At 41.0% G+C, this 22,499-nt stretch overlaps 1 protein-coding gene across 1 annotated transcript in view; it reads left to right on the plus strand.

Annotated features, from left to right (window-relative positions):
- The window catches only part of SLF1 (SMC5-SMC6 complex localization factor 1), an 81,199-nt gene that overhangs the window by 18,197 nt on the left and 40,503 nt on the right, over positions 1–22,499 (plus strand). The window contains exon 7 of the mRNA XM_066603000.1: positions 18,834–18,986. Within this exon, the coding sequence (XP_066459097.1) occupies positions 18,834–18,986 (153 nt within the window). The remainder of the gene's footprint in view (positions 1–18,833; positions 18,987–22,499) is intronic.

Genomic DNA, 22,499 nt, shown 5'->3' on the forward strand with positions numbered 1-22,499 from the left:
GGATTCGCCGTTCTGGATTCTCGTTGATCGGCTGATCCTCTGGCTCACTGTCAGTGCAGCAAAGCCGAACGTCTGCATCAGTGATCAGGGCCGCAAGAATAATAAATGGCAGCAATGCTTTCTATTACACTTCCAACTTCTCTTTGTAGTCAGAGCTAGAAGTGTAATAAAAAGCATCACTGACTGCAGGTGGGAGAATCAGCTGATCGGCTGGGATCCTGAATGGCAGACCCTCGCTGACCAATTGGTGATGAAGATAGGTTATCAATAGTAAATGCCTGGAATACCCCTTTTAAAGGAGCCCATACACATTTAGACTTGTGTAGGAGGATGAAGGATTTCACCAAAATGATGGTTCGTTCGGCTGTCATTCAATATATATAGTCAGTTTGAAGGATTCTGATAGCCAATATGGGTTAAATTGTGTATTGCTGCATCCAAAATATGACTCTGCGTAAGATAAACATCCATTCAACACTTGTTCAGTCGTCATCCTACGTCTATCTAATGTCTATGGCAACCTTAAGTCCATTGTTCCCTTCAGCAGTGGATAATTGCAGCATGCTGTTTGAAATCAGTAGATTCCAAATTACTTCAGTCGGTATTTCCTTTTATTTTCTAAAGCACAACAGGGAAAATAAGTAGTGTAAAATTACTTTATCCAACATTAATGAGTCAGTTGCAGAAAATCAAGTATTCTGGCATGTCTAACGGTCATAAAACAGTATATACATATTTTTAATAATTCTTTCTGGCACTTGTGGGTTATCTGTCACCACTTTTTTAATCAATTTAAGAAATGTTTCACCAAGACATAGGCGTAAAAAAAAAAAAGAAATTATTTCTTAAACTATTTTTTATTTCTCCAAAACCTAAATATTATTCAGGTGGTATAAGCGTGGCAATAGTCTGCAAGATGGCGTTGAATGGAATATATTTAAAAAAGTGGTGACAGATAACCCACAAGTACTGTTTTTCTTTATTGAAGTGGTTTTTAAAACGTCAACATAACAAACTTGCGCAATAACAACCCAGGTCTAGAACTGGGACTCGGTAAACTTATCACAATATGTAAACAAGTAGGGATTTAAGAGAATGGGAACATTTAAAATAAAAATGTGTTTGTGTGTGTACAAGTTAGAAATGGATAAATATTAAAAGTAAGGTGTCTACTACTACTTGGTGTAACATAAAGAGAAAGGAGACTGGTAACTATAGCGTGGGTTGAACAGATCGGAACAATATACCATATTGTCTCATGTAGCCTACAGGCCCGGCATCGGCAATGCATTCTCATTAATGGAGCAATCTAGACAGTGTGAACAATTATAGGGAATTCTTAGCAAGGTATTTTATCCGAGGTGCCCAGGAGGAAAATGTGGAAGTTTTAGTAACCTATCTCTAGGAATATAATTCCTCCAAATGATATGTAAGATTAATGGAATTAATAACTTTGTTCAGAGAAGGTGCATCGGAAGATTCCCATTTTTTAGCAATTGCCAGACGAGATGCAAGAAGGAAATGGAAGATAACTGGACAAAAAGTTGGGTGTTTTTCTGCAAACAAAAAGCAAAGAGCCAGAGTCTGGTCCAGGGCCATAAAGTGATGTGTGACCGTATAAATAATAGGGCAAGACCACCACATATGAAAATAAGTCCCCCTTAAGGTCTTTATCCCCACCAACATGTTTCAGGAATAGAATTGTTCATTTTAGCAAGCGTAGCAGGAATGAAATAGCAGCGCATAAATATTTTCTGCGAAGACTCCCTCTCAATGACTGATTCTTATTAAAGAATTATCATAACTAGAAAAGTCGTTGGATGCCTAAGTAGATGAGGGAAAAAGGTATAGGGAAACCTGAGGAAAACAGGCTTAACAACATCTAGGGAACAAGAAGCATGCTTCAATTTTAAAAAGGCAAAGTACAGACCACTGGGTATCTGAAATGGCTTATATAATGTAGGGAAATCTAATATAGAGTTCTTTTCATATATGGTAGGTTGCTATTTTTTTCTTTTTTTGTCCAAAGATTCCCAAGATTCAAATTCAAACTCTGTAAGAGTGGAAGACAAAAAATATAAAGGGAGGACCGAGATCGGAACCAAAGATGCTGATGAGAAAATATATTACTGCCAGACAGAGACTGAAATTAGCAAGCTTGGTGGTGTCACACAGACAAACCCCTTCTTATAGCCTGAAAATCCCGGTTGATGTCAGTGTCCAATATTTCACAAAGGGATGTTCTTAGAGAATATAGCTCTTAATCTTTAGACAAAATTTGGATCTTTGGGCCTTAAGAAGGGGTTTGTTTGTGTGACTAATCCCTACCCCTCCATGTAAGCCTCTTTCACCACCATAATCCCTATGAGCACAGAAAGAATTTTTCTTTTTCTGGATCTCCGAGAATGAAAATAAGAGATGTGAAAGGGCAGCCCTGCCGACTGCCATTGCAGATTGTAAATAGAGGGAAAATTGATGCAGATGGCACAAAATGCAGCAATAAAATTGCAGATTTAATGGAGGTGCGAGAAAGCAAATTTTTCTCAAGTAGTTTCTAAATATCCCCAGTGAACCCGGTCAAATGCCTTTTCTGCACCTACGGCTAAAAATAGAGGGTATATGGCTAGGCTCAGCAGTTTTAATGAGATTCATGAGTCCGTGGGTTCTGTCAGGAGACGGTCTTTGTGGAACAAATTCCACTTGATTCGCAGCAACCGATGTTGAGAGGATAGATTTTAACATCTGTGTTTAAGGAAGTGGGACAAAAGTTAGCTGGGGAAGTGGCTTCTTTAACATGTTTGGGCAAGATGACGATAAAGGCTGCTAACATCTTTGATGGGAAGGTACCTTAATTCATTGCCGTATTAAACACTGATACGCTATGGGCCAAAAGGGAAAAAATACTTTTTATATTTACCATCAGAAAAAACATCCAGGCCCAAGGATTTGAAAGGTTTTAACATTCTAATGGCCTCTTCGATTTCCGATATCAGTGCAGAAAAAGAGGCTAATTGGTAGGGTAACAGGTGTTAAAGATTTAATGCTCTATAGAAAGCTTAAAATTTCCTTCCGTTGATACGTATTTGAATGTTCTCTTAGATTATAAAGAGAAGAGTAATCTGAAGCAAATGCGTTGGAAATTTTTTGAGGATAAGTGATTCTATGCCCACTCAGATCTAAAAGATATCTAATCCCTTCCTTGGATTTAAGATTAAGTTGTTTGGCCAATAGTGTTCCACTGCGATTGTCGTGAGCGTAAAATTGCATGTTCATTCTTTGGAAAGAGATATCATATTTAACAGCCAAAAGGCTCTGAAGCTTGCCACACAATTTAAATATCTCTTCAGTTCTTCGAGGCGTAGGGTTGGTTTTAATTTGAGAGGTTACGGGAGTCAGCTCATCTTCTCTCTTTCTCTTAGCCTTAGAAGAATATTTTAAAAACAAGCGTCTCAAATGGGCTTTATGGGAATTCCATATTGGAGAGATGCTGGGGACTGATGGGAAGTTAATGGTAAAGATTCTTTCTCGTTCTAGGTTTTCAGATTGGATTCGTATTCCAAGTGCGAGAGAATATATTCATTAAGTCTCCAAGGGAAGGAAGGAGAAAGACACTGGGGCATGATCTGACCAAATAATGGTTCTAATCTCGGTCTTTATCCTCTTTCCTAACCCTCTGGCATAAAAAAAACCAAATCCATTCTTGAATAATGAGCTAAAGATTAGAAAGGTATAGTCTCTCTGAGCCATGAAGATCGCACCAAACTAAATATAATAGGGGAGGGTCGTCTTGATCTGGGGGAGAAATCCAGCGAAAGATCCATGACTGAATTTAAGTCACCCCCAATTTCAAGGTGCCCTTTCGAATATATGCAATTTCTTTCAAAACGTGTGTGGGAAAAAAAAATCTAGCTTGCCACTTATATGGAAAATATACATTCACTAAAGTAAAAGGGGCATTATTGATCTCATAAACAAGAAACAGACACTTGAAAATGGTGTGCTGTGCTGTCAGCTCATGAACAAGAATGGTGAAATGGCCTAGGATATCTGCATACAGTTTTTGCTGAGAAAATTATACCAAATTGCTAATTGCAATTAGTACTCCTCTTTTTTTTCTCATCAGGGTTTAGAGCAAGAAAAAGATGTGGGAACTTAGAATTGTGAAATTTAAGGACCTCACACCAAAGCAAACTGTGTTTTGAAAGGACTTAGTTCACATTCAAAGAAGAGCTCGTAATTGGCATGATACAGTGCAGCATTTTAATTTATATCTTCATGGTATATGAAGAGTGGTGGACACTAGAGATGAGCGAGTATACTCGCTATGGCTAACTACTCGAGCAAGTAGTGCCTTAGTCGAGTATCTGCCCGCTCGTCTCTAAAGATTCGGCTGCCGGCACGGGTCACAGGTGAGTTGCGGGAGTGAGCAGGGGGAGAGAGAGGGAGCTCCCCTCCGTTCCTCCCCGATCTCCCCCCCCCCCCCCCCCCCCCCCTTGTTTCTCCCCGCCCGCCGCCGGCAGCCGAATCTTTAGGGACGAGCAGGCAGATACTCGACTAAGGCACTACTTACTCGAGTAGTTAGTCTTAGTGAGTATACTCGCTCATCTCTAGTGGACACATAACATAGAAAAAGACTTCTCCATCTAATAGAAACAAAGGTAACAAAAGAACAATAAGAAAAAAAACACGAAGCTGTATAATAGTGTTCATGTAGTGCGCACTGCATGAAATGTGAATAATAGTTTGGGGGGTATTAACATATCCAAACATCATGAATAGCTCCGTAATAGAAATAAGTATCAGAAAAAAAATTAAAGCAGAAGTATAACATCCTTATTAAAATATATAACCGTTAAGAGTGACAACCATTTTTGTTGACTGAGGACCATTCTTGTGTGATTCGAGATGGGGTCCTACTTGTTGAAGGTGGTGTAGCTTGATCAACAGGCATGTCCCATTTCTTCAGGAGGGACTATCCGTCTGCCACAGACGCCGCAACAGTGGATGATCTATTTCTTGAAAGAAGGAGTTTAGTATGAAAGCTGTATTTGTATTTCATGTTGGTGCCATGAAGAGCAGAAGTAACTGGAGTAAATTGTCTGCAGATTTGCTGAGTGGTTTTGAGAAAGATCAGGGAAAGTTAATATAGCACTATATGTGGCTGGTGAAGATCCTCTTCGACTCCCCTCATTTAAGAGTTTTGTATGATAAAAATGGATTTAGGCCAAGACGTTCCTTGGAGCAGCCTACAGTACAGAACTGCTTTAGTGCTATGTCAATATCATATTCCAGTGGAGATAAAGATGGAAACCGCATTTGGAGAAACTGGAGTAGGCAATGAGGAAGATCAGCAGGGTACACAGATTCTGGAATTCCTCGAAATTTGGTGGTTTCTTTGTGACCCTTTCTCAAGATCTGACATTTTCACGTAAATGGGTGAGCTCTTCTTCCTATACATTCTGAGCATCCACTAATTCATTGTGTGTAGTAGAAAATTCGCCCACATTTTATTCAACATCAGCTGTACGTGTAGCAAGATTATCAGTATTAGATTGTATCTGACAGGAAATCTTTTTCATATTTCGAGAAATGTCTTTCTGAAGAGATAAAAGCAGGTTTCAATGTGTTGCTTGTTAAGGGGATATCTGTACCTGATATGATTGTAGATTACTGGAGAAGTTCTCCATATTTAGGTCATCTGCAGTGAGTGTGTGAGATCCTTTTTTTAGAGGAAGGTCCCATGAAATTCAGGGAGGCCCATAGGAACACTTCTTTTAGTAACCTTTCTGGAGGCGATATTCTGCTCCAGGTGAAGAACCGGTAGAAGATTGTCGTGAAGGAGAACAATGTTCTTGATATGATATGCTACCTGTTCTGGTTCCAAATACACAAGCTCAGCAGCACACCAAGAAACCGCCTGAGCGGGGGAGATATAGATGGAATAAGCTTAAAGCTGGAGGGTGCGCGCTTACCAATGGACCTGGACTTCCAAGATCCTCAGGAACGTTAGATAGAAATAATGGCGTAAGCAGCACTCCGTGGAACTCTTTTCAAAAAGAAAGATCTTCAGGCAATCTTCATATGATAAAAGGTACGTACGACATCTTTATTGTTGTATACAAAGCTAAAACTCCACGTATATATAGGAGCTTGTGACGTTTCGTCCTTCTCAGAGGACTTTCTCAAACATGCTTGAGAAAGTCCTCTGAGAAGGACGAAACGTCGCAAGCTCCTATATGTACGTGGAGTTTTAGCTTTATACACAACAATAAAGATGTCGTACGGACATTTATCATATGAAGATTGCCTGAAGATCTTTCTTTTTGAAAAGCGTTCCACGGAGTGCTGCTTACGCCATTATTTCTATCTAACCCGTTGTGGTTCCGGGCCACGATCGTAAGAATCCGCATTCCTATTGGTGCCGTAAGAGTCAAGGGAAAAATCTGTAAGCTTTCTAGGGGTAGTAGACTTTGCATGTTTTCAACCCATTTTTAGCTGAAAATAACAAGCTCTATATGGAATGGTAATGCATCTGTTACTGACAGTAGAAAGGAAGTAATCTCTGATACGTTACTCCAATGGTCTGCAAACAAATGAGTTAATCTCCACTAAACATAATATGAAAAATGACGGTCTGGCTTGGATGGTCGTGTTGTGGGCCGCTTTGGAGCTATAGATGAAGAATCCAGGTTTCGATCGACCATTGCTTTATGCAAATTTATAGTCCTACAGTCTTAGAACCGTTATCGGCTCTTTGAAGGTAACCGCAAGGCTGACATGGCCCTCAGTGAGAACGAGTCGGATACCCTTGGTCTAAGGTGTATGTCTCAGTTGGGGCCACCGTGTCTAATAGCAGTGCAGTTGATGTTCTAATATAGGCTCCGTAGTCGCAGCTTGGTTATAAGTGGCAAATATAGAATTTGTAGGAAATCTAAGTAAGGGGCATCAAAAGGGTTAAATATCTACTAAAGCAGGCTGCTGCTATACCTTGGCCGCTAGAGGTCTCAAAACTGCGCTGGCCTGTTTTAAAAAAAAGTTAGCAGAAAAAGGGTTCTCCGGTATAGGGTGCTGTTAATTGTTATATACAGTCACTTGGGCAGGCAGTAATTTCCCCTCAGGGTTTATACCACAGGAGAGCAGAGCTGGGCACTGCCACGTGTGACGGAGAGCTGGTATATTTCTTGAAACCGTTTTTCGGACCATTTTTTTGCCACAGTTTAAAAAAAAAACAAAAAAAAACAAAACGCTGAAGCCATGTTTATGATAACACAAATGGGAATTATAAAAAATGTACTACATAAAGTGCGTGATTGTTTTTTATGTGGGATCTTGTGCACTGTGGCGTTTTTGCCTTTTTGGCTTCCCCCTTCAAAATTCAGCATGCTCTAGGTGTATTTTTTTTTCAGGTGTTTTTCCATAGACTTCTCTATAGGAAAAAACGTAATAAAAATGTGTTTACAAAAATATGCAGCGGGCAAATGTTTGCAATTTTGTGCTGTTTTCAAAAGTGAGAAAAAGAACGAAAAAGTATACGTGATAGTGCCTAATATTGCACCCACATCCAAAGGTCTGCCCACCAGACGTCTTACACCATTTGATCAGCACCTATGTATGATTGAAGATTTGTTTTATTTTTGTACATCGAAAATGTGTTTCTAGTTACAGTACATTGTACATCATACTTAAGTAACAGATCAATGCCAGACCTGTGATATGCATTAAAGGCTGGCACTGCCAGTCACATTCATCTGTCACATAAAACAATGCACAAAATAAAGGAATGTATAATGGGAAGCTGCTACCACATTAACATGCTCAATATGTAAATCAGCAAAACAAAAGATTAATACACTTACTTTGGAGATTCTGCCAGAAGCTCATAAACACCTCACAAGAACATCAAAGGGTTTCTGTGAACAAAAACTAAATATCAAAGGAATCAGTCCCAAATAGGCTGCTGCCCTTAAATTCATGCATAGTATACATGAGCTGTAATAACAGGATTTCATGGGAACCGACGGAGCTATAAGAAACATCGATTATTTACTCTGACGTCTTTTGAGGGATGATAACAGATGTTCTTACGAACACATATACAAGATTATATAGTATTCGGCGGTATCTCGTCACCATATGTACAGAATTGATAGAATTGTGTGTTCATGGCATATTGACAGGGTATGCCACAAAATGCCTGATTGGTGGTGGTGGGGGGGGGGGGGTGGCACCTCTGAACCTCCTCTATTGGGAGGATAGGGATCCTGTTAATATCCATAAAGAGTGAGCCAAGCTTTCTCATGATTGTCTTCATTTTGGTCTGTGGGACTGATGTTCTGTGCATGCAGTACTTGAGACTTTCAGTAAAGCCTAGCTTACTCGACCATTTACTGTACTAATGTAAGAGTCAAGTCAGGAAAAGCATGTACACTTGATTAGCATAAACACATTGGTCGAATGAATAGTAGAGTAAATGAGCAAACGAGTGGGTAAGTAAAGTGGTGGAGTAAAAGCTCCCATGGTAAACAATTGAGAGTTGACTAAGTTTGCACAACTTTCTGCACTGATATCAATAGTAAAAGTGGCCGTTGAGTGCTACTTTGACTCAGCAAATTGGGGTCTCCTAACAGAGGTGCGTTTCCCACTTAAGACATTTATGATTTACCTTGTTGGTGTCATGTATGTGTAATATGTGAATATCCGTTGAATGGGCATCTTGCATATATTTGTTTTAAAGCACTTTAGCCAAGGGCTTCATCAGTAAGGATCATCATCTTTACACTGCATGAGCAAACTATGGACAACTCTTCATTGCGGTCAATAGTTTGTTGAAAGGCAGCAGGAGAGCAGATAAGAATTATTAAAAATTCTGAAGACATTGCAAAAACAGTAGGTCAGTTTTGGAGTAGTGTTGAGAGTGTTTTTAAAAAGTTCAGTTTGGCCAGTTCCCTAAACTTATGCAAAAAGTTTAGTCCAAATTAGTTTGAACCGAACCATAAGTTCATTAAAAAAAAAACCCTAAAACTGGCGTATAACACTAAGAGCCCTAACAGCCCTGTATAATGCAGTGTGCTCTAGATTTCTGGGCAATTTTGGTCTGTTTTTTTCGGTTTACAAATCGCACAGATATTTGGCCATGTGTATACAGGTTTATTAACATGCAGACATTTTTCAAACACATTGTCAGCTGTTTTATGGCTTTTTATTTTAATAATTTTCATCTTTTAAATCTAAGCGACTGTTCACACAGCGAAATTCACCTTGGAAAAATTCCGCATAAATTCTGCTTCTAAGATCCTCTCCTCATTGGTGCAGTAACTATTATGGAATTTGCCTTGTCAATGGGCAAAATCTGCGCGCTTCTCGACACGGATATGCTAGTTTCCGCCTCAGAACTGTACATGTGGACTTTCCCCATTAACAGGGAAAATTCCGATTGCGAATCCGTGCCAAAAACCGTGGCAAATTGCTGCGTTTTTTACGGCTGGAAATCACCTTTGACAATTCTGACAATTCATCCATGTGAACATACCCATTGGGTGCTAGGAATTCAATTCAGTCTTCAGTTTCTTAAAGGGGGCCTGTGTGTGTGATAATTTCATACAATTTTTTTATTTTTTTTGGGATGGACAACTCTTATGAACTTCATTAACCACTTAAGGACAAGGCACAGTAAAGTTTTGGCGCTTGGTCCTGGGGTTTAATCCAGGGCAATAGTAAACGTGGCGCAGGATTAAAGCTCCTGAAATCTAGGAGGAGCAGGTTGGGTCTTGGGCTGTTAGTCACAGCCAAGGACCCGGAGGACGAGGCAGAATCATTTTTAAACTGCTTAAGCCTTTTGCTTTACAGGCTACATAGCACTCAATGAGCACTATGGAGTGAAGAGAGAAAGTGGAAGTGTTACTTCTGCTATTTGACCTGGCAATCACAAAACCAGCGGTTGTCCCCGATCACAGCAGAGCTGCAGGGTTCTAGCAAACCGAAATCCGCTGTTAGGCCCCCTGTCCACGGACGACGAATCACGCCAGCTGACGCTTTCCATAGCATTGCTATGGAAAGTGCTGGCCCCAGTCCACGAGCGGAGAATCATCGCGATTATCCGCTTGCGGCAGGCAATTCGCAGCATGCTGCGAATTGCCCCGATTGTCCGTGGCCAGCCTACCTATTAGATAGGGCTGACTGGCGGAGATTCGGCAGTAGCTCCTGCTCCCGGGCGGCGGCTCCCGCGGCAGGAATTCGCAACACCCGTGGACAGCCGACATTAGTGACTATTGTCACTGCAGGGGGATGTTTACCCCTGTAACCAGGGCTCCTATGGATGCCCCAGTTACAGTGCAAAAGTGTGAAATTAGGAAAGCAAAAAGACAATGTGAATGTCCACCAGAGTTCTTATATGACATCATGAGGGACATGGATGTTTAAAAAAACAAAAATAGTAAAAAAAAAATTATACAAAAAATAAAGAGGAAAAAAAAATATATAAATGAATGTGACCCACTGCTGACATAGACCTAAACCGTTGCCATATGTGCCCTGCACTCAAGACTACACACAATATATATCAATGTCTGAAACAAAAGAGGTAATCCATTCATTCCCTTTACTTTAGCGTAAATATACAAATTTTAAAAATTAACAAGTAAAAATTTAAAATTTATTTAGTGGCTTATACATTTAGTGGCTTGTATGTATACTAGAAGATATACGTTGTACAGCGATTTTATGAATAGTAGTCCTGGAATATACAAAGTGAGCCACAACATTGAGCCGAGCGCCGCAGTCTTAGGCCTCATGTCCACGGGCTTAGAATCCGCAGCGTTTCTCCTGCACGCGGATCCGCGCCCCATAGGGATGCATCAGACACCCACAGGTAGTTAAATACCTGCGGATGTCATGTTTCTTGTCAGGCGTGGATCCGCGTGCCAGAAAAAAATGGACATGCTCCATTTTCGTGCGGGTCTCCCGCGGGAACGGGTCCCACAGGCTTCTATTGAAGCCTATGGAAGCCGTCCGGATCCGCGGTAGACCCATATCAGAATTAAACTCACCTGCTCCGGACGATGCGGTTCTTCCCTTCTTCGCGGCCGGATCTTCTTTCTTTGGGCGGGCGGATGTGCTCGGCGCATGCGCGCGGCACGCTGCTGGCGTGCCGAGCACATCAGCCGGGCCGAAGAGAGAAGATCCGCATCGCCCGGAGCAGGTGAGTTTATTCTGATTTTTAGGCCTCATGTCCGCGGGGCAGGAGGGACCCGCTACGGATTCTACTTGAAGAATCCGCGGCGGGTCTGATTTTCCCCGTGGACATGAGCTCTTATGGAAGTCGTCCCAATTAAAAAGATGTTTCCCATAGCAACCAATCCCAGCGCAGCTTTTATTTTACCTCAGAAGTATAAGAAAAGAATGCTGAGCTGTGATTGGTTGCTGTTGGCAATAAAAATTACAGGGGAAGTCAGTGAGTTTTCGATTTTTAATTACGCCAGTATTTGTTGCTTGGTGCTGAAGAGCGCTCGTGCAAAATATCACTCAAATCGGACCAAAATGTGCATTTATATGCGACACAAACAGATTGTGTTTTATCTATCTACCGCCCGGTTACCCGATAGAGAACGCGTGCAATACAAAATGTGACATTTTATGTAAGCAAAGAGGATATCGGAATGTACGCATACATATGTGAAAGCACTGATGCTGATTAATGCTATGTGAATTTTTAAGCCATATATGAAACTGCTGAGGAAAAATAAAAGCTGTGCTGTGATTGGTTGCCATATATGAAACTGCTGAGGCAAAATAAAAGCTGCGCTGTGATTGGTTGCCATATATGAAACTGCTGAGGTAAAATAAAAGCTGCGCTGTGATTGGTTGCCATATATGAAACTGCTGTGGTAAAATAAAAGCTGCGCTGTGATTGGTTGCCATATATGAAACTGCTGAGGTAAAATAAAAGCTGCTGTGTGATTGGTTGCCATATATGAAACTGCTGAGGTAAAATAAAAGCTGTGCTGTGATTGGTTGCCATATATGAAACTGCTGAGGTAAAATAAAAGCTGTGCTGTGATTGGTTGCCATATATGAAACTGCTGAGGTAAAATAAAAGCTGCTCTGTGATTGGTCGCCATATATGAAACTGCTGAGGTAAAATAAAAGCTGCGCTGTGATTGGTCGCCATATATGAAACTGCTGAAGTAAAATAAAAGCTGCGCTGTGATTGGTCGCCATATATGAAACTGCTGAGGTAAAATAAAAGCTGCGCTGTGATTGGTTGCCATATATGAAACTGATGAGGTAAAATAAAAGCTGCGCTGTGATTGGTCGCCATATATGAAACTGCTGAGGTAAAATAAAAGCTGCGCTGTGATTGGTCGCCATATATGAAACTGCTGAGGTAAAATAAAAGCTGCGCTGTGATTGGTCGCCATATATGAAACTGCTTAGGTAAAATAAAAGCTGCGCTGTGATTGGTCGCCATATATTATACTGATGAGGCAAATTAAAAGCTGGGCTCTGATTGGTTACTGTTGGCAACAGCTTTTAATCCTCTTACTGCTGAGGTAAAATGAAAGCTACTTATATCTAAAACACAATCTGTTTGTGTCATATACAAATCCCCAGTTCTGGTCCGATTTGAGTAAAATGTGGCTTTTTTTTTGCTAATAGCAGCCAATCATAGCTTCATTTTTTTCTGCTCATGTAAAATGAAAGCTGCACCGTGATTGATTGCTATATATTATACTGCTGAGGAAAAATAAAAGCTGGCTGTGATTGGTTGCTATATATTATACTGCTGAGGTAACATAAAACCTGCGCTGTGGTTGGTTGCTATATATTCCTGAGGTAACATGAAAGCTGCACTGTATGTGGTTGCTATGGGCAACAGCTTTTAATCCTCTTTTGCTCCATGTATTCCTGTCTGGGGACATATTTCCTGAAACACACATTGTCAGCGCTCAGTCTGACTATTCTTGTGGGAATAACCAGGAATGCTAAATAGAGTACATAGAATCCATTGGTGAAAGCAAATTTGGGGGTTGCTGCATTAAAATTCAAGGAAAGGCAAACCTATGCAAATAAGGTAGCCGAGACAACAACATTTCAGAATTTTTTTTTTTTTTTGCCTATAACCTTCTCTAGGTATATATATTATAGGCGAAAACTATTGACTTGTCACTAATTCTCTAACTTCCCAGTGTCGTACAAACGTGATATTTGCCGCAATTCTTTTAGGTCCTAAATAGGTAAAGTAAAGGGGCACATCTTAATTATTCAATTCTTTGTGTGAAAAACTCTAAAAATCCACAATATGTGGGAGTTCTATAATCAGAAACCATAAAGCCTAGGGAACTGAGGAGATTCTACCTCACCTCTCTGTGTATATACTGAGGAGAATCTAATGCTCCTTTATGTGTATATACTGAGGAGAATCTAACTGACCTCAGTGTGTGTGTGTGTGTGTGTGTGTGTGTGTGTGTATATATATACTGAAAGGCGGTAAAGTACATGAGGAAGCGGCCATGGACTGCAGGGATGAAGCTTGCCTTTAAGGCGAAGAAGAGGCTGCAACCTGCAGTCTGGGGATAAATTTGACTAAAAACGGGTATTGCCTTTTAAGGGTAAAAAGTGAGTGGGAGGGGTGGCACATTCTGCAGAGGGACATCAGTACATGCAGTCTGAGTAGAATCTCCTCTATGTGTGTACATCCTCTAAAGTAACCATGACTTCATAAAATTTTCAGTGCGAATAACAGGTAAACACCTGTACCAAATTGACTCGAGCAAAGCCAGTTATATCAGCTAGTCCCTACAAAAAAAATGGGGGGAAAGTCAGTGCACAAAGATATTAAAAAATAGCCCTATATTTCCTGGGGAAAAAAACCGCAGAAAAAGTAATCCTGGTAGCTGACGAAATAATAATAGAGCAGTAAAACCACCACATGGGCAAAATCATTAAGGACTAAAACACCCTAATCCAGGACACGGCCTATTTTGGCCATGAGGGCTCAAAGATTTTTGGGGGATTTTCATCTCCACTTTTCAAGAGCCATTACTTATTTATTTTTCTGTCGACATGTCATATAAGGGCTTGTTTTTTGTGCGGCGAACTATATTTATTGGTACTATTTTTGGGTGCATATTATGTATTGTAAAACTCTTATTCTTTTTATTTTGAGAGCAGGGAGATCAATCACATCCATTCTGCCATTTGTTTTTTGTTTGTTTTTTTCTGCGTCAATCATACAGCATAAATGACACAATACGTCTTTTCTGGGGGTCAGTATGATTACGATACCAAAAATAATTTTTTTTTAGCTTTTTCCACTTTTGCACAATGCAAATTTTTAATGAAAATTATAATTGTTTTTACATCACTGCATTCAAAGTCTAATAAAAATTTTTTTTTTTTTTTTAAATGAACTCTGAGGGCGGTTTTTTTTTTTGCATCACGAGCTGTAGTGTTTTATTTGTACCATTTTGGTTATTTTGATCTTTTTTTATTGCGCTTTTGGGGAGGTAAAACGAGTTCTTAAATTATAGTATAGGTCATTACAGAAATGATGATACCAAATATGTGGTGTTTTTCTTAAATTTTAATTTTTTTTTATACAAATAGGGAAAATTAGAAAAAAAGGTGTGTGTGTGTTTTTTTTTTTCTTTGCACTATTCTTTTTTGTTTTCTTACGCCCTTTATATCGCTGAAGGGGACCTGAGCCATAGCAGCAATGATGAGGCATTGCGGAGCTGCTGTACTGGAATGCCTTATTGCTTGTAATAGGCAAACTTTGATCATAGGCAATGGCAAGTTTGGGCGCCTGTATCTGGAGTCCTGTTGCCATGGCGATTACATCGTGCGGGTCCGATGACATCACACAGGGAACGCTCTCCTTCTGTGAACTCTTTACACGCCGCAATCTACATAGATCGCGGCACGTAGGGGGTTAACAGCGGGGGTCAATGTCTTCAAATACCCTGCTATTGCAGGCACGTAGGGGGTTAACAGCGGGGGTCAATGTCTTCAAATACCCTGCTATTGCAGCGGGAGGCCTGCTCCCGCTGCAAGATGGCGCAGGCTTAGCTTCTGATCCCGCGCCATCCACATGACATAAGTTTACGCCCTGTCGCGTTAAGTACCATGTTGTCATGATGTAACCTTATGTCCTGTGGCGTTGGGGCAGAATTGCCGCAGAATTTGGATGTGGACTCTCCGCATTTTTAAGCCTGAGACTAAGCAGCAAAGTGGATGAGATTTGCAAAAGCCGACAGTCCGCTGCAAACAAACCGCGCAGAAACTGATGTGTGGCATGGAATTCAAATTCGCGACATGTCACTTTCCGCAGCGGAATACAGGCTAAAAAGCCGCTTCAAACCCACACCAAGTGGCGCAGCATTTGAAGCAGCCTTTCTGCTGCGGAAATATTTCAGAATTTCCGTGCGGTCCCGCTGCGGACATTCAGCGAGAATTCCGTCCCATGAGAACCAGCCTAAGGCCTCATGTCCACGGGGAAAATCAGGCCCGCTACGGATTCTCCATGGAGAATCTGCAGCGGGTCCCTCCTGCCCCGCGGACATGAGGGCTGAAAATAAGAATAAATAAGAATAAACTTACCTCCCACCCGCTCCGGATCCTTCCTTCGCTGCGGCGTCATCTTCTCTGCGTCGCGGCCGGATCTTCTTTCTTCGGCCCGGCGGATGCGCAGGATGACGTCGGTGACATGCCCCGCACATGCGCCGGCCCGAAGAAAAAAGATCCGGCCGCGACGGAGAGAAGATGGCGCCGCGCCGAAGAGAAGAAACGCAGCGGGTGAGTAAATTCCGAATTTTGTCTCCCGCGGATCCGGACGGCTTCCATAGGCTTCAATAGAAGCCCGCGGGAGCCGTCCCCGTGGGAGACCCGCACGAAAATGGAGCATGGTCCAGATTTTTTCATGCTCCATTTTTTTTTTAAAATCACTTTTATTGACCATCCGCGGGTATATATCTACCCGCGGGTGGTCAATGCATCCCTATGGGATGCGGATCCGCGGGCAGGAGAAGAGTTAAAATCCGCTGCGGATTTTAATTCTTCTTTTTGCCCGTGGACATGAGGCCTAAAGGGTTAAGGACTCTAACATTTTAGGATACCCTAATCCTAATCCCTTTTTTGACTCTAACATAGGAGCCTACACGTAGCACACAGCAATACATCAGGTTAGAGGAGGACACATCTGTATAGAGCTGCTGGGGGATTGCATTGAGACGAAGGGGGAGCTTAGAAAATGTGGAAACTTTTTGAAAATTAGGTTCCTTTTAGCACCAGAAGAAATCCTCTACAACCTAATTTGTATAATAAACACAACAATATTAAATTGTACGTAATTAAATCTGACCGAGCAATAGGCAGGTATTTAGGTGCACAGAGTAGCTGGGCTGTGTAGTTAGATAGTTAGAGGCTGCTGTCTTTGCTCATGAGAGGACTCGCTGTTTAGCAGAACAAATTACTTGTTTGTCATCAGAAATTCTATAATTTACGGTCAGGTTAATAACTTTCTTTGTGCAGCCATTTATGACTATAGGGCAAATTCTTTAAAAAGTTTCATTGTCAGATATGCAGTCCAGATCTTGAAGTACTGTGGATATATGCAGTGCCCCATGTAAATGTAATTGTCTGATCACTATACTGTTATCATCTGACTGTACAAGGAGCACTTGTATGCAGCAATAATTTGCCTTAAAGCTTTGATTGCCTGTTGTATGATGCTGGCTATTTATGTAATCTGCATCTGGTTTTGACAAAGGCCTCATGTGAATGGGTACGCACGGATTCTGCATGGGGGATCCCACACGAGTCCGCCCATGCTGGTGACCCTGCGTACCTGTCTGTCTTCTTTTTTTCGGTATTCCGGATGTATATGGAAGTGCCGGCTGGCGCATGTGTGCAAATCTTGTTATTTTTTAAACTCCTGCTTTCCCGCGGATTGGACGGCTTCCATTGACTTTAGTGTAAGCCGTCTGTGCAGGAACAGCAGTAAAATAAAGCAAGCTGCAATTTTTCATCTGCAAGTGGAAACCGCAATTGGTTTCCGCTCGTGTGCATGAAGAATCGTTTTTCCATAGCATGCTATGGAGGATTATTGCTGCGGAATCCCAAGTAAAACGCCCGCTCCAGATTCTGCAGCAAAAATCCACCCGTGTGCACGAGGCCTAACCTTTGTTCAGGCTATTAAAGTGCAAGCGTTTTACTGTTATATGGTCTCCCCACCAAGACTTCTTCCTTTACACAGTTCTTTTGTATCATATTTTGATATGGCCAATTATCAATGGGTGTAGTTCATGAAGGTAAGATGATACTATTTTGGTCTGGCTAGTATATATATATATATATATATTTTTTTTTTTTAATTTAAAGACGACCTTTCTAGCAATATTCATCATTTTTGTTTCCAAAAATTAGCATCCTTTCAATCCAGCAACATCTCATAATCCATAGTATCTGTTAATCCGGCACAGAACCACAAAATACTGAGGATAATTACTTGTCCAGGAACAGAAGGCCAAGAGAGACCAATTTTCAAAGAATTTGAAAAGTCCTAATACCAGGATTTGTCTTAGCATTTCACCCTAGTAATTGACTACTATTCTTTTCAATGACCGTTGGATAATCCTAATTATTTTGTAACCCAGCAGCTATCTGTCCTATTGATGCTAAATTAAAGAAATGTTACTGTATTTTGTGCCATTGACATGTGTTCTAATTATGTAGTATGACATTTAAAGCATATGTTCACTTTTGAACATTTTGTACAGTGTACAGACAACTAGCCTGCTTAAAATAATAGGGTTGTCACACGAAAATCATTTATCCCCATTCCACAGGATAGGGGAAAAGTATCTAATCTGCGGGGGCCCCTCTTGTACAGCCTATGTTCAGAGCAGCATTTGCAATTCTTCACAGCTGAAAGCTACAAGCATTCCCTGTTGCCACCGTGTCTCCACAACGCTTTTTTTTTAAGCTAATTTGCCTTTTAGAAAATGAAGACTTTAAATTAGAAATTGTATATTACTCTGTTGTAGGAACGGCTCACTAGGAGGTCAGCCAAGAGTTGGTTAACGGGGATGATGTCACCGACCACAGGGTAGAATTTTGAATATAACTCTGAACTATAATACAGATGTGACCCTATAACACTACTATATAGGATAAAGTGATGTGTTAAGATGGACATACGCTTTAAAGTGATGTGTCAAGTCCCATCAGCCCCATAAACCAAGTTTATGGGCTCATAGAACCAAAGCCACTGAGTTCAGGGGTGTTTTTGTTTTTCGTCAAATACTGCTCTGCTCCCCACCCCCATACCCCCCAATGCCTAACTGTTAACCCAGGAAGCCTCTGCTCAGTGAGTATATCTGACTTCTCTCCTCACGCTCTGTACTCTCATTATGGACGGTGTTTTTTGTGTGGACATAATGAAGATATGAGTCCAAAGGAGACAACAAGTGGCAGGTTGTTGGGAGTGGGAGGGGGGGCAGGTAAGTATGAAGGTCATATCTGTGGACTTAGGGGCCCTCCGAGTTTACTTTGAGGCTTGCACTGGTTTCCTGTGGGAGGAAACGAGTGTATGCGGAAGAAACCCGTGCATGCAGAGATGTAACATGAAGTCTCCATGTAGATGTAGCCATCATGTAATAAAGAGCCAAAGTAACAGTGTTGCATTTCATTGTTACAACGTGGGTGCAAACTGCCATAACTACGGGTCTCCCTTTTGAGTATGTGTGTGTGTACGCTATTTCCACTGCTTATAAAATTGCCAAGTCCTGGTTTAAATTTATTTCACTGTTCTTAACCAAAACCTCTTACACTTGTAGTTGAAAGTCCAACTTGGCCGAACAAGTCTGAATAGAATTGAAGATCTTATTGAAGGACAGTTCTTTACAGAAGCATTTGGGGAGATTGGACGCGTTATTCCTTTGGTCTTTCCGCAACCTTTTTTTGAGCTGCTTCTGAAGCACTTCATTAAGGTAAAATGCTTTAGATTTTGCTTACGTTATTAAAGGGAACCTGTTACCGAAAAGCACCATAAACTACATTGTGATGCTGTTTGGGGAGATGTGGGGAGGCAGGGGATGTCTCTTATACTCACCCGCTCACCTATCAACTCGTGAAGTCCACAAATTCACAAAATCTAACTTCAGACCGCTGTGGGTGCGTACTCCCAATACAAGTATGCAGTTTGCTTAGGGCTTATTCACACGGCCATTTGCCTAAAATGCAGTGTGGGGCACACAGTGTTTTACCGATGTGTATGAGCCGGCAGAGACCAAGTAGGGCTATGAGTGCACTGCACATGACCATGCATCTCTCACACGCTCTAATGCGCAGTGTGACTTCTTTTTTTTTTTTTACACTCCCCGCTCTGTTTCATAGCGGGGTTGCATATGTATCGTCAGCCATACGCATTCTTCTACATATAGACAGTGTTGCATACGCTGGCCATAAAAAAGAACTGTGTGATATGCGTTGAAATGAAACATGCTGCGATCTTTTTTTTTTTTTACATGGGTATCTAATGTGAACGCAACAATGAAAGTTCGTGTACCTTCATCGACTCCATTCACCACGTAGCACGCGGCTGTACATCGCACTCTAATCACTGTCATTTAAATTAGCCCTTACTTTCTCTGTAGAATTTTCTAAGTAAAAAGTTTTGGGGTTTTGGGGGATTTTTTTTTTTTTTTTACTTCCTCATAAGGGAAATTAGGGAGGATCTGCAGTAGAATCTCTTCCTCAGTGCTATGAGCTGAGAGATAAGGAGGAAGCAACGTTTCAGCAGGGGTGAGCTCATGATTGACATTGGAGCTGTTTTTGGTGCCCCGTGTCATACAGGTGTAGCAAACATTAACTTAATATTTAAAGTGTTATGTTACGTTAACTCAATTTACAGCATTGTAGCACATTTGTAATTATAATGGTGTGCCAGTCATGTTAACGATTGCTACATCCGCACCTGAAAAATCCTGCATTGCATTAACAGCAGTTATGTAGACGGATGGGAAAAGACCCAAAGAATGAAGGCTACATGTAACGTTTCTATTTAAATTCCATCCAAAACATTGCTACAGCTGCCTAAGGAGAGATTGTGGGTTTCGTCCTGTAACAATAGGTACTGTACTCTTTAACTAAGAGCTCTCCTTATACAACTGGAAGAGGACATCACAGTTTTGAACGAGCACAGCTATTCAGTACTTGGGGTACTCCACTTATTGGTACAGTTTTGATTATGATTACTCTTTAGAATTTAGCCACTTCTGGATTCACTTGCAAATCTATACCAGTGGACCTTTAAGGGACAGTGTATCAGAGTTTCTTACATCTACTAGGATCCCTTGTCCAAGTTTCTGCTCACTCAGAGAAAACTACTTAGTCATAGCATCCTTTTTCAAGGTGAATGTATTGATTTCAAAAACCATACTGCTCAATATGAGCTTTTAATAAACTTTCCAGTGATTTTCTAAATTAAACTTAGCGATTCAAAAAAGGCTCAAGTACAAAGTACACTCAAGTACAACTAGAGTACAGCCGCCTGCAGACGGCCGTGTCGGATCCGGCAGTGAGAATTCTCGGGACCCGACCTGAGCGCCTGCAGAGAGCAGCGCGTACTCACCCGCACCCTGCAGCTCCGGATCTTTGATGTGCTGGCTGCCGGGATGCGCAGACCGGAGTCGGCGGCCGGTGAGTGACATTTCTATGCAGGGCTGTGCGAGCCCCGCACAGAAATAGAACATGCTGTGGTTTGTCTGCCTAGGACTGCTAACGCAATCCTATGGCAGCTTCCAAGGGCGGAAATTCCGCGGGAAATCCCGCAGCGGAATATCCGCCCGTCTGCAGGCGGCCTAAAGCTTTCAACTTGAGCCTTTTTTAAATATAGGCGTAACACTAGCCTTTCATGAGTCCTTACTTGTATGTACAGAATCCTTAATCCCTTCTCATTGTGAAAAAGTTTTTTGTTTTTTTTTCATCTCCACTTTCCCTGAGCTGTAACTTTGATTCTTCTATCCACATAGTCATGAGAGATTGTTTTTTGTTGGACAAGTCGTATGTTTTAATGGTACCATTTAATGTACCATGTGAAAAAAATGTTAAAAATTTTTAAGTGCGTCGAAGTGGAGAGACCAAAAAAAAAGTTGCACCATTTGTTTTACTTTCATCTGCAATTTGCCTTTGAGCTTCAGCTAGTCTAAGTGCCTTCTTGCAGTTTTATTTTAACCCCTTAGTGACAAAGCCTGTTTGCGCCTTAGTGACGGAGCCAAATTTTGGAAATCTGACATGCGTCGTTCAACGTAGCATGACTCCGTAAAGGCTTTACATATCCAAGTGATTCTGACATTGTTTTTTCGCCACATGTTGTACTTCATTTTGGTTGTAAAAAGAGACTGATATCATTTGTGTATATTTATTAAAAGTACCAATATTGGAAAAAATGTTGAAAAAATTGTCATTTTTTTTCACATTTTCAACTGTAATATCTCAAATATATCCAAACATACTGTACAAATTTTTGATAAGATATATATTTCCATCTGTTTACTTTATTCTGAATGCACACTTGAATAACTTTTGTGTTTTTTTTTAACCATTTAGAGGACGTACAAATTTAACATTACTTTTCAGCATTTTGAGGAACACTTTGTTTTCCTGCACCAAGCCAAGTTTGCAAAGGCTCATGAGTGTCAGAATAATAGATACACCTCCCCCCCCAAAATGACCCCATTTAAAAAACTACACCCCTTAATGTATTCACTGAGGGGTGTCATGAGTATTTTGACCCTACCAGTTTTTTTCAGGAATTAATTCAATTTAGAGGAGAAAAAATAAAATGTCATAGTTTTGCAAATATCTCATTTTAAAGACATAGTTTTTTCCTATATTGCCCATGAAAATGAGGACTTAAACCCCAAAATGGATACCCCCGTTTCTCCCATGTTCAGAAACATACCCATTGTGGCCCTAATCTTATGTCTGGATGCACAACGGGACCCAAAATGAAAGGAGTAGTCGGTGTCTTTCAGAACATAAATTTTGCTTGAAGGCGTTTTAGACCCATAGCCCTTTTGTAGAGCTCTTGAGTGGCCAAAACCAAATAGAACCCCCACAAGTGACCCCATTTTGAAAACTAGACCCCTTAACGAATTTATCTAGGGGTGTACTGCCCATTTTGACCCCACAGTTTTTGAATGAATTCAAGCAAAGCAAAAGGAAAAAAATGTGATTTTCGTTTTTTTGGCAATTCTGTCGTTTTAAAAACTGCTTTTTTGGTACAGCACACACATGAATGAAGCCTTGCACCCCAAAATGGATACCCCTGTTTGTCCCGTGTTTAGAGACATACCCATTGTGGCCCTAATCTTTTGTCTGGATGCACAACGGGGCCCAAAATGAAAGAAGTAGTCGGTGGCTTTCAGAACAGAAATTTAGCATGAAGGTGATTTAGGCCCCATTGCCCACTTGTAGAGCCCTTGAGCTGCCAAAACGAC

Source organism: Eleutherodactylus coqui, chromosome 5 (assembly GCF_035609145.1).
Source record: "Eleutherodactylus coqui strain aEleCoq1 chromosome 5, aEleCoq1.hap1, whole genome shotgun sequence".
Lineage (NCBI taxonomy): Eukaryota > Metazoa > Chordata > Amphibia > Anura > Eleutherodactylidae > Eleutherodactylus > Eleutherodactylus coqui.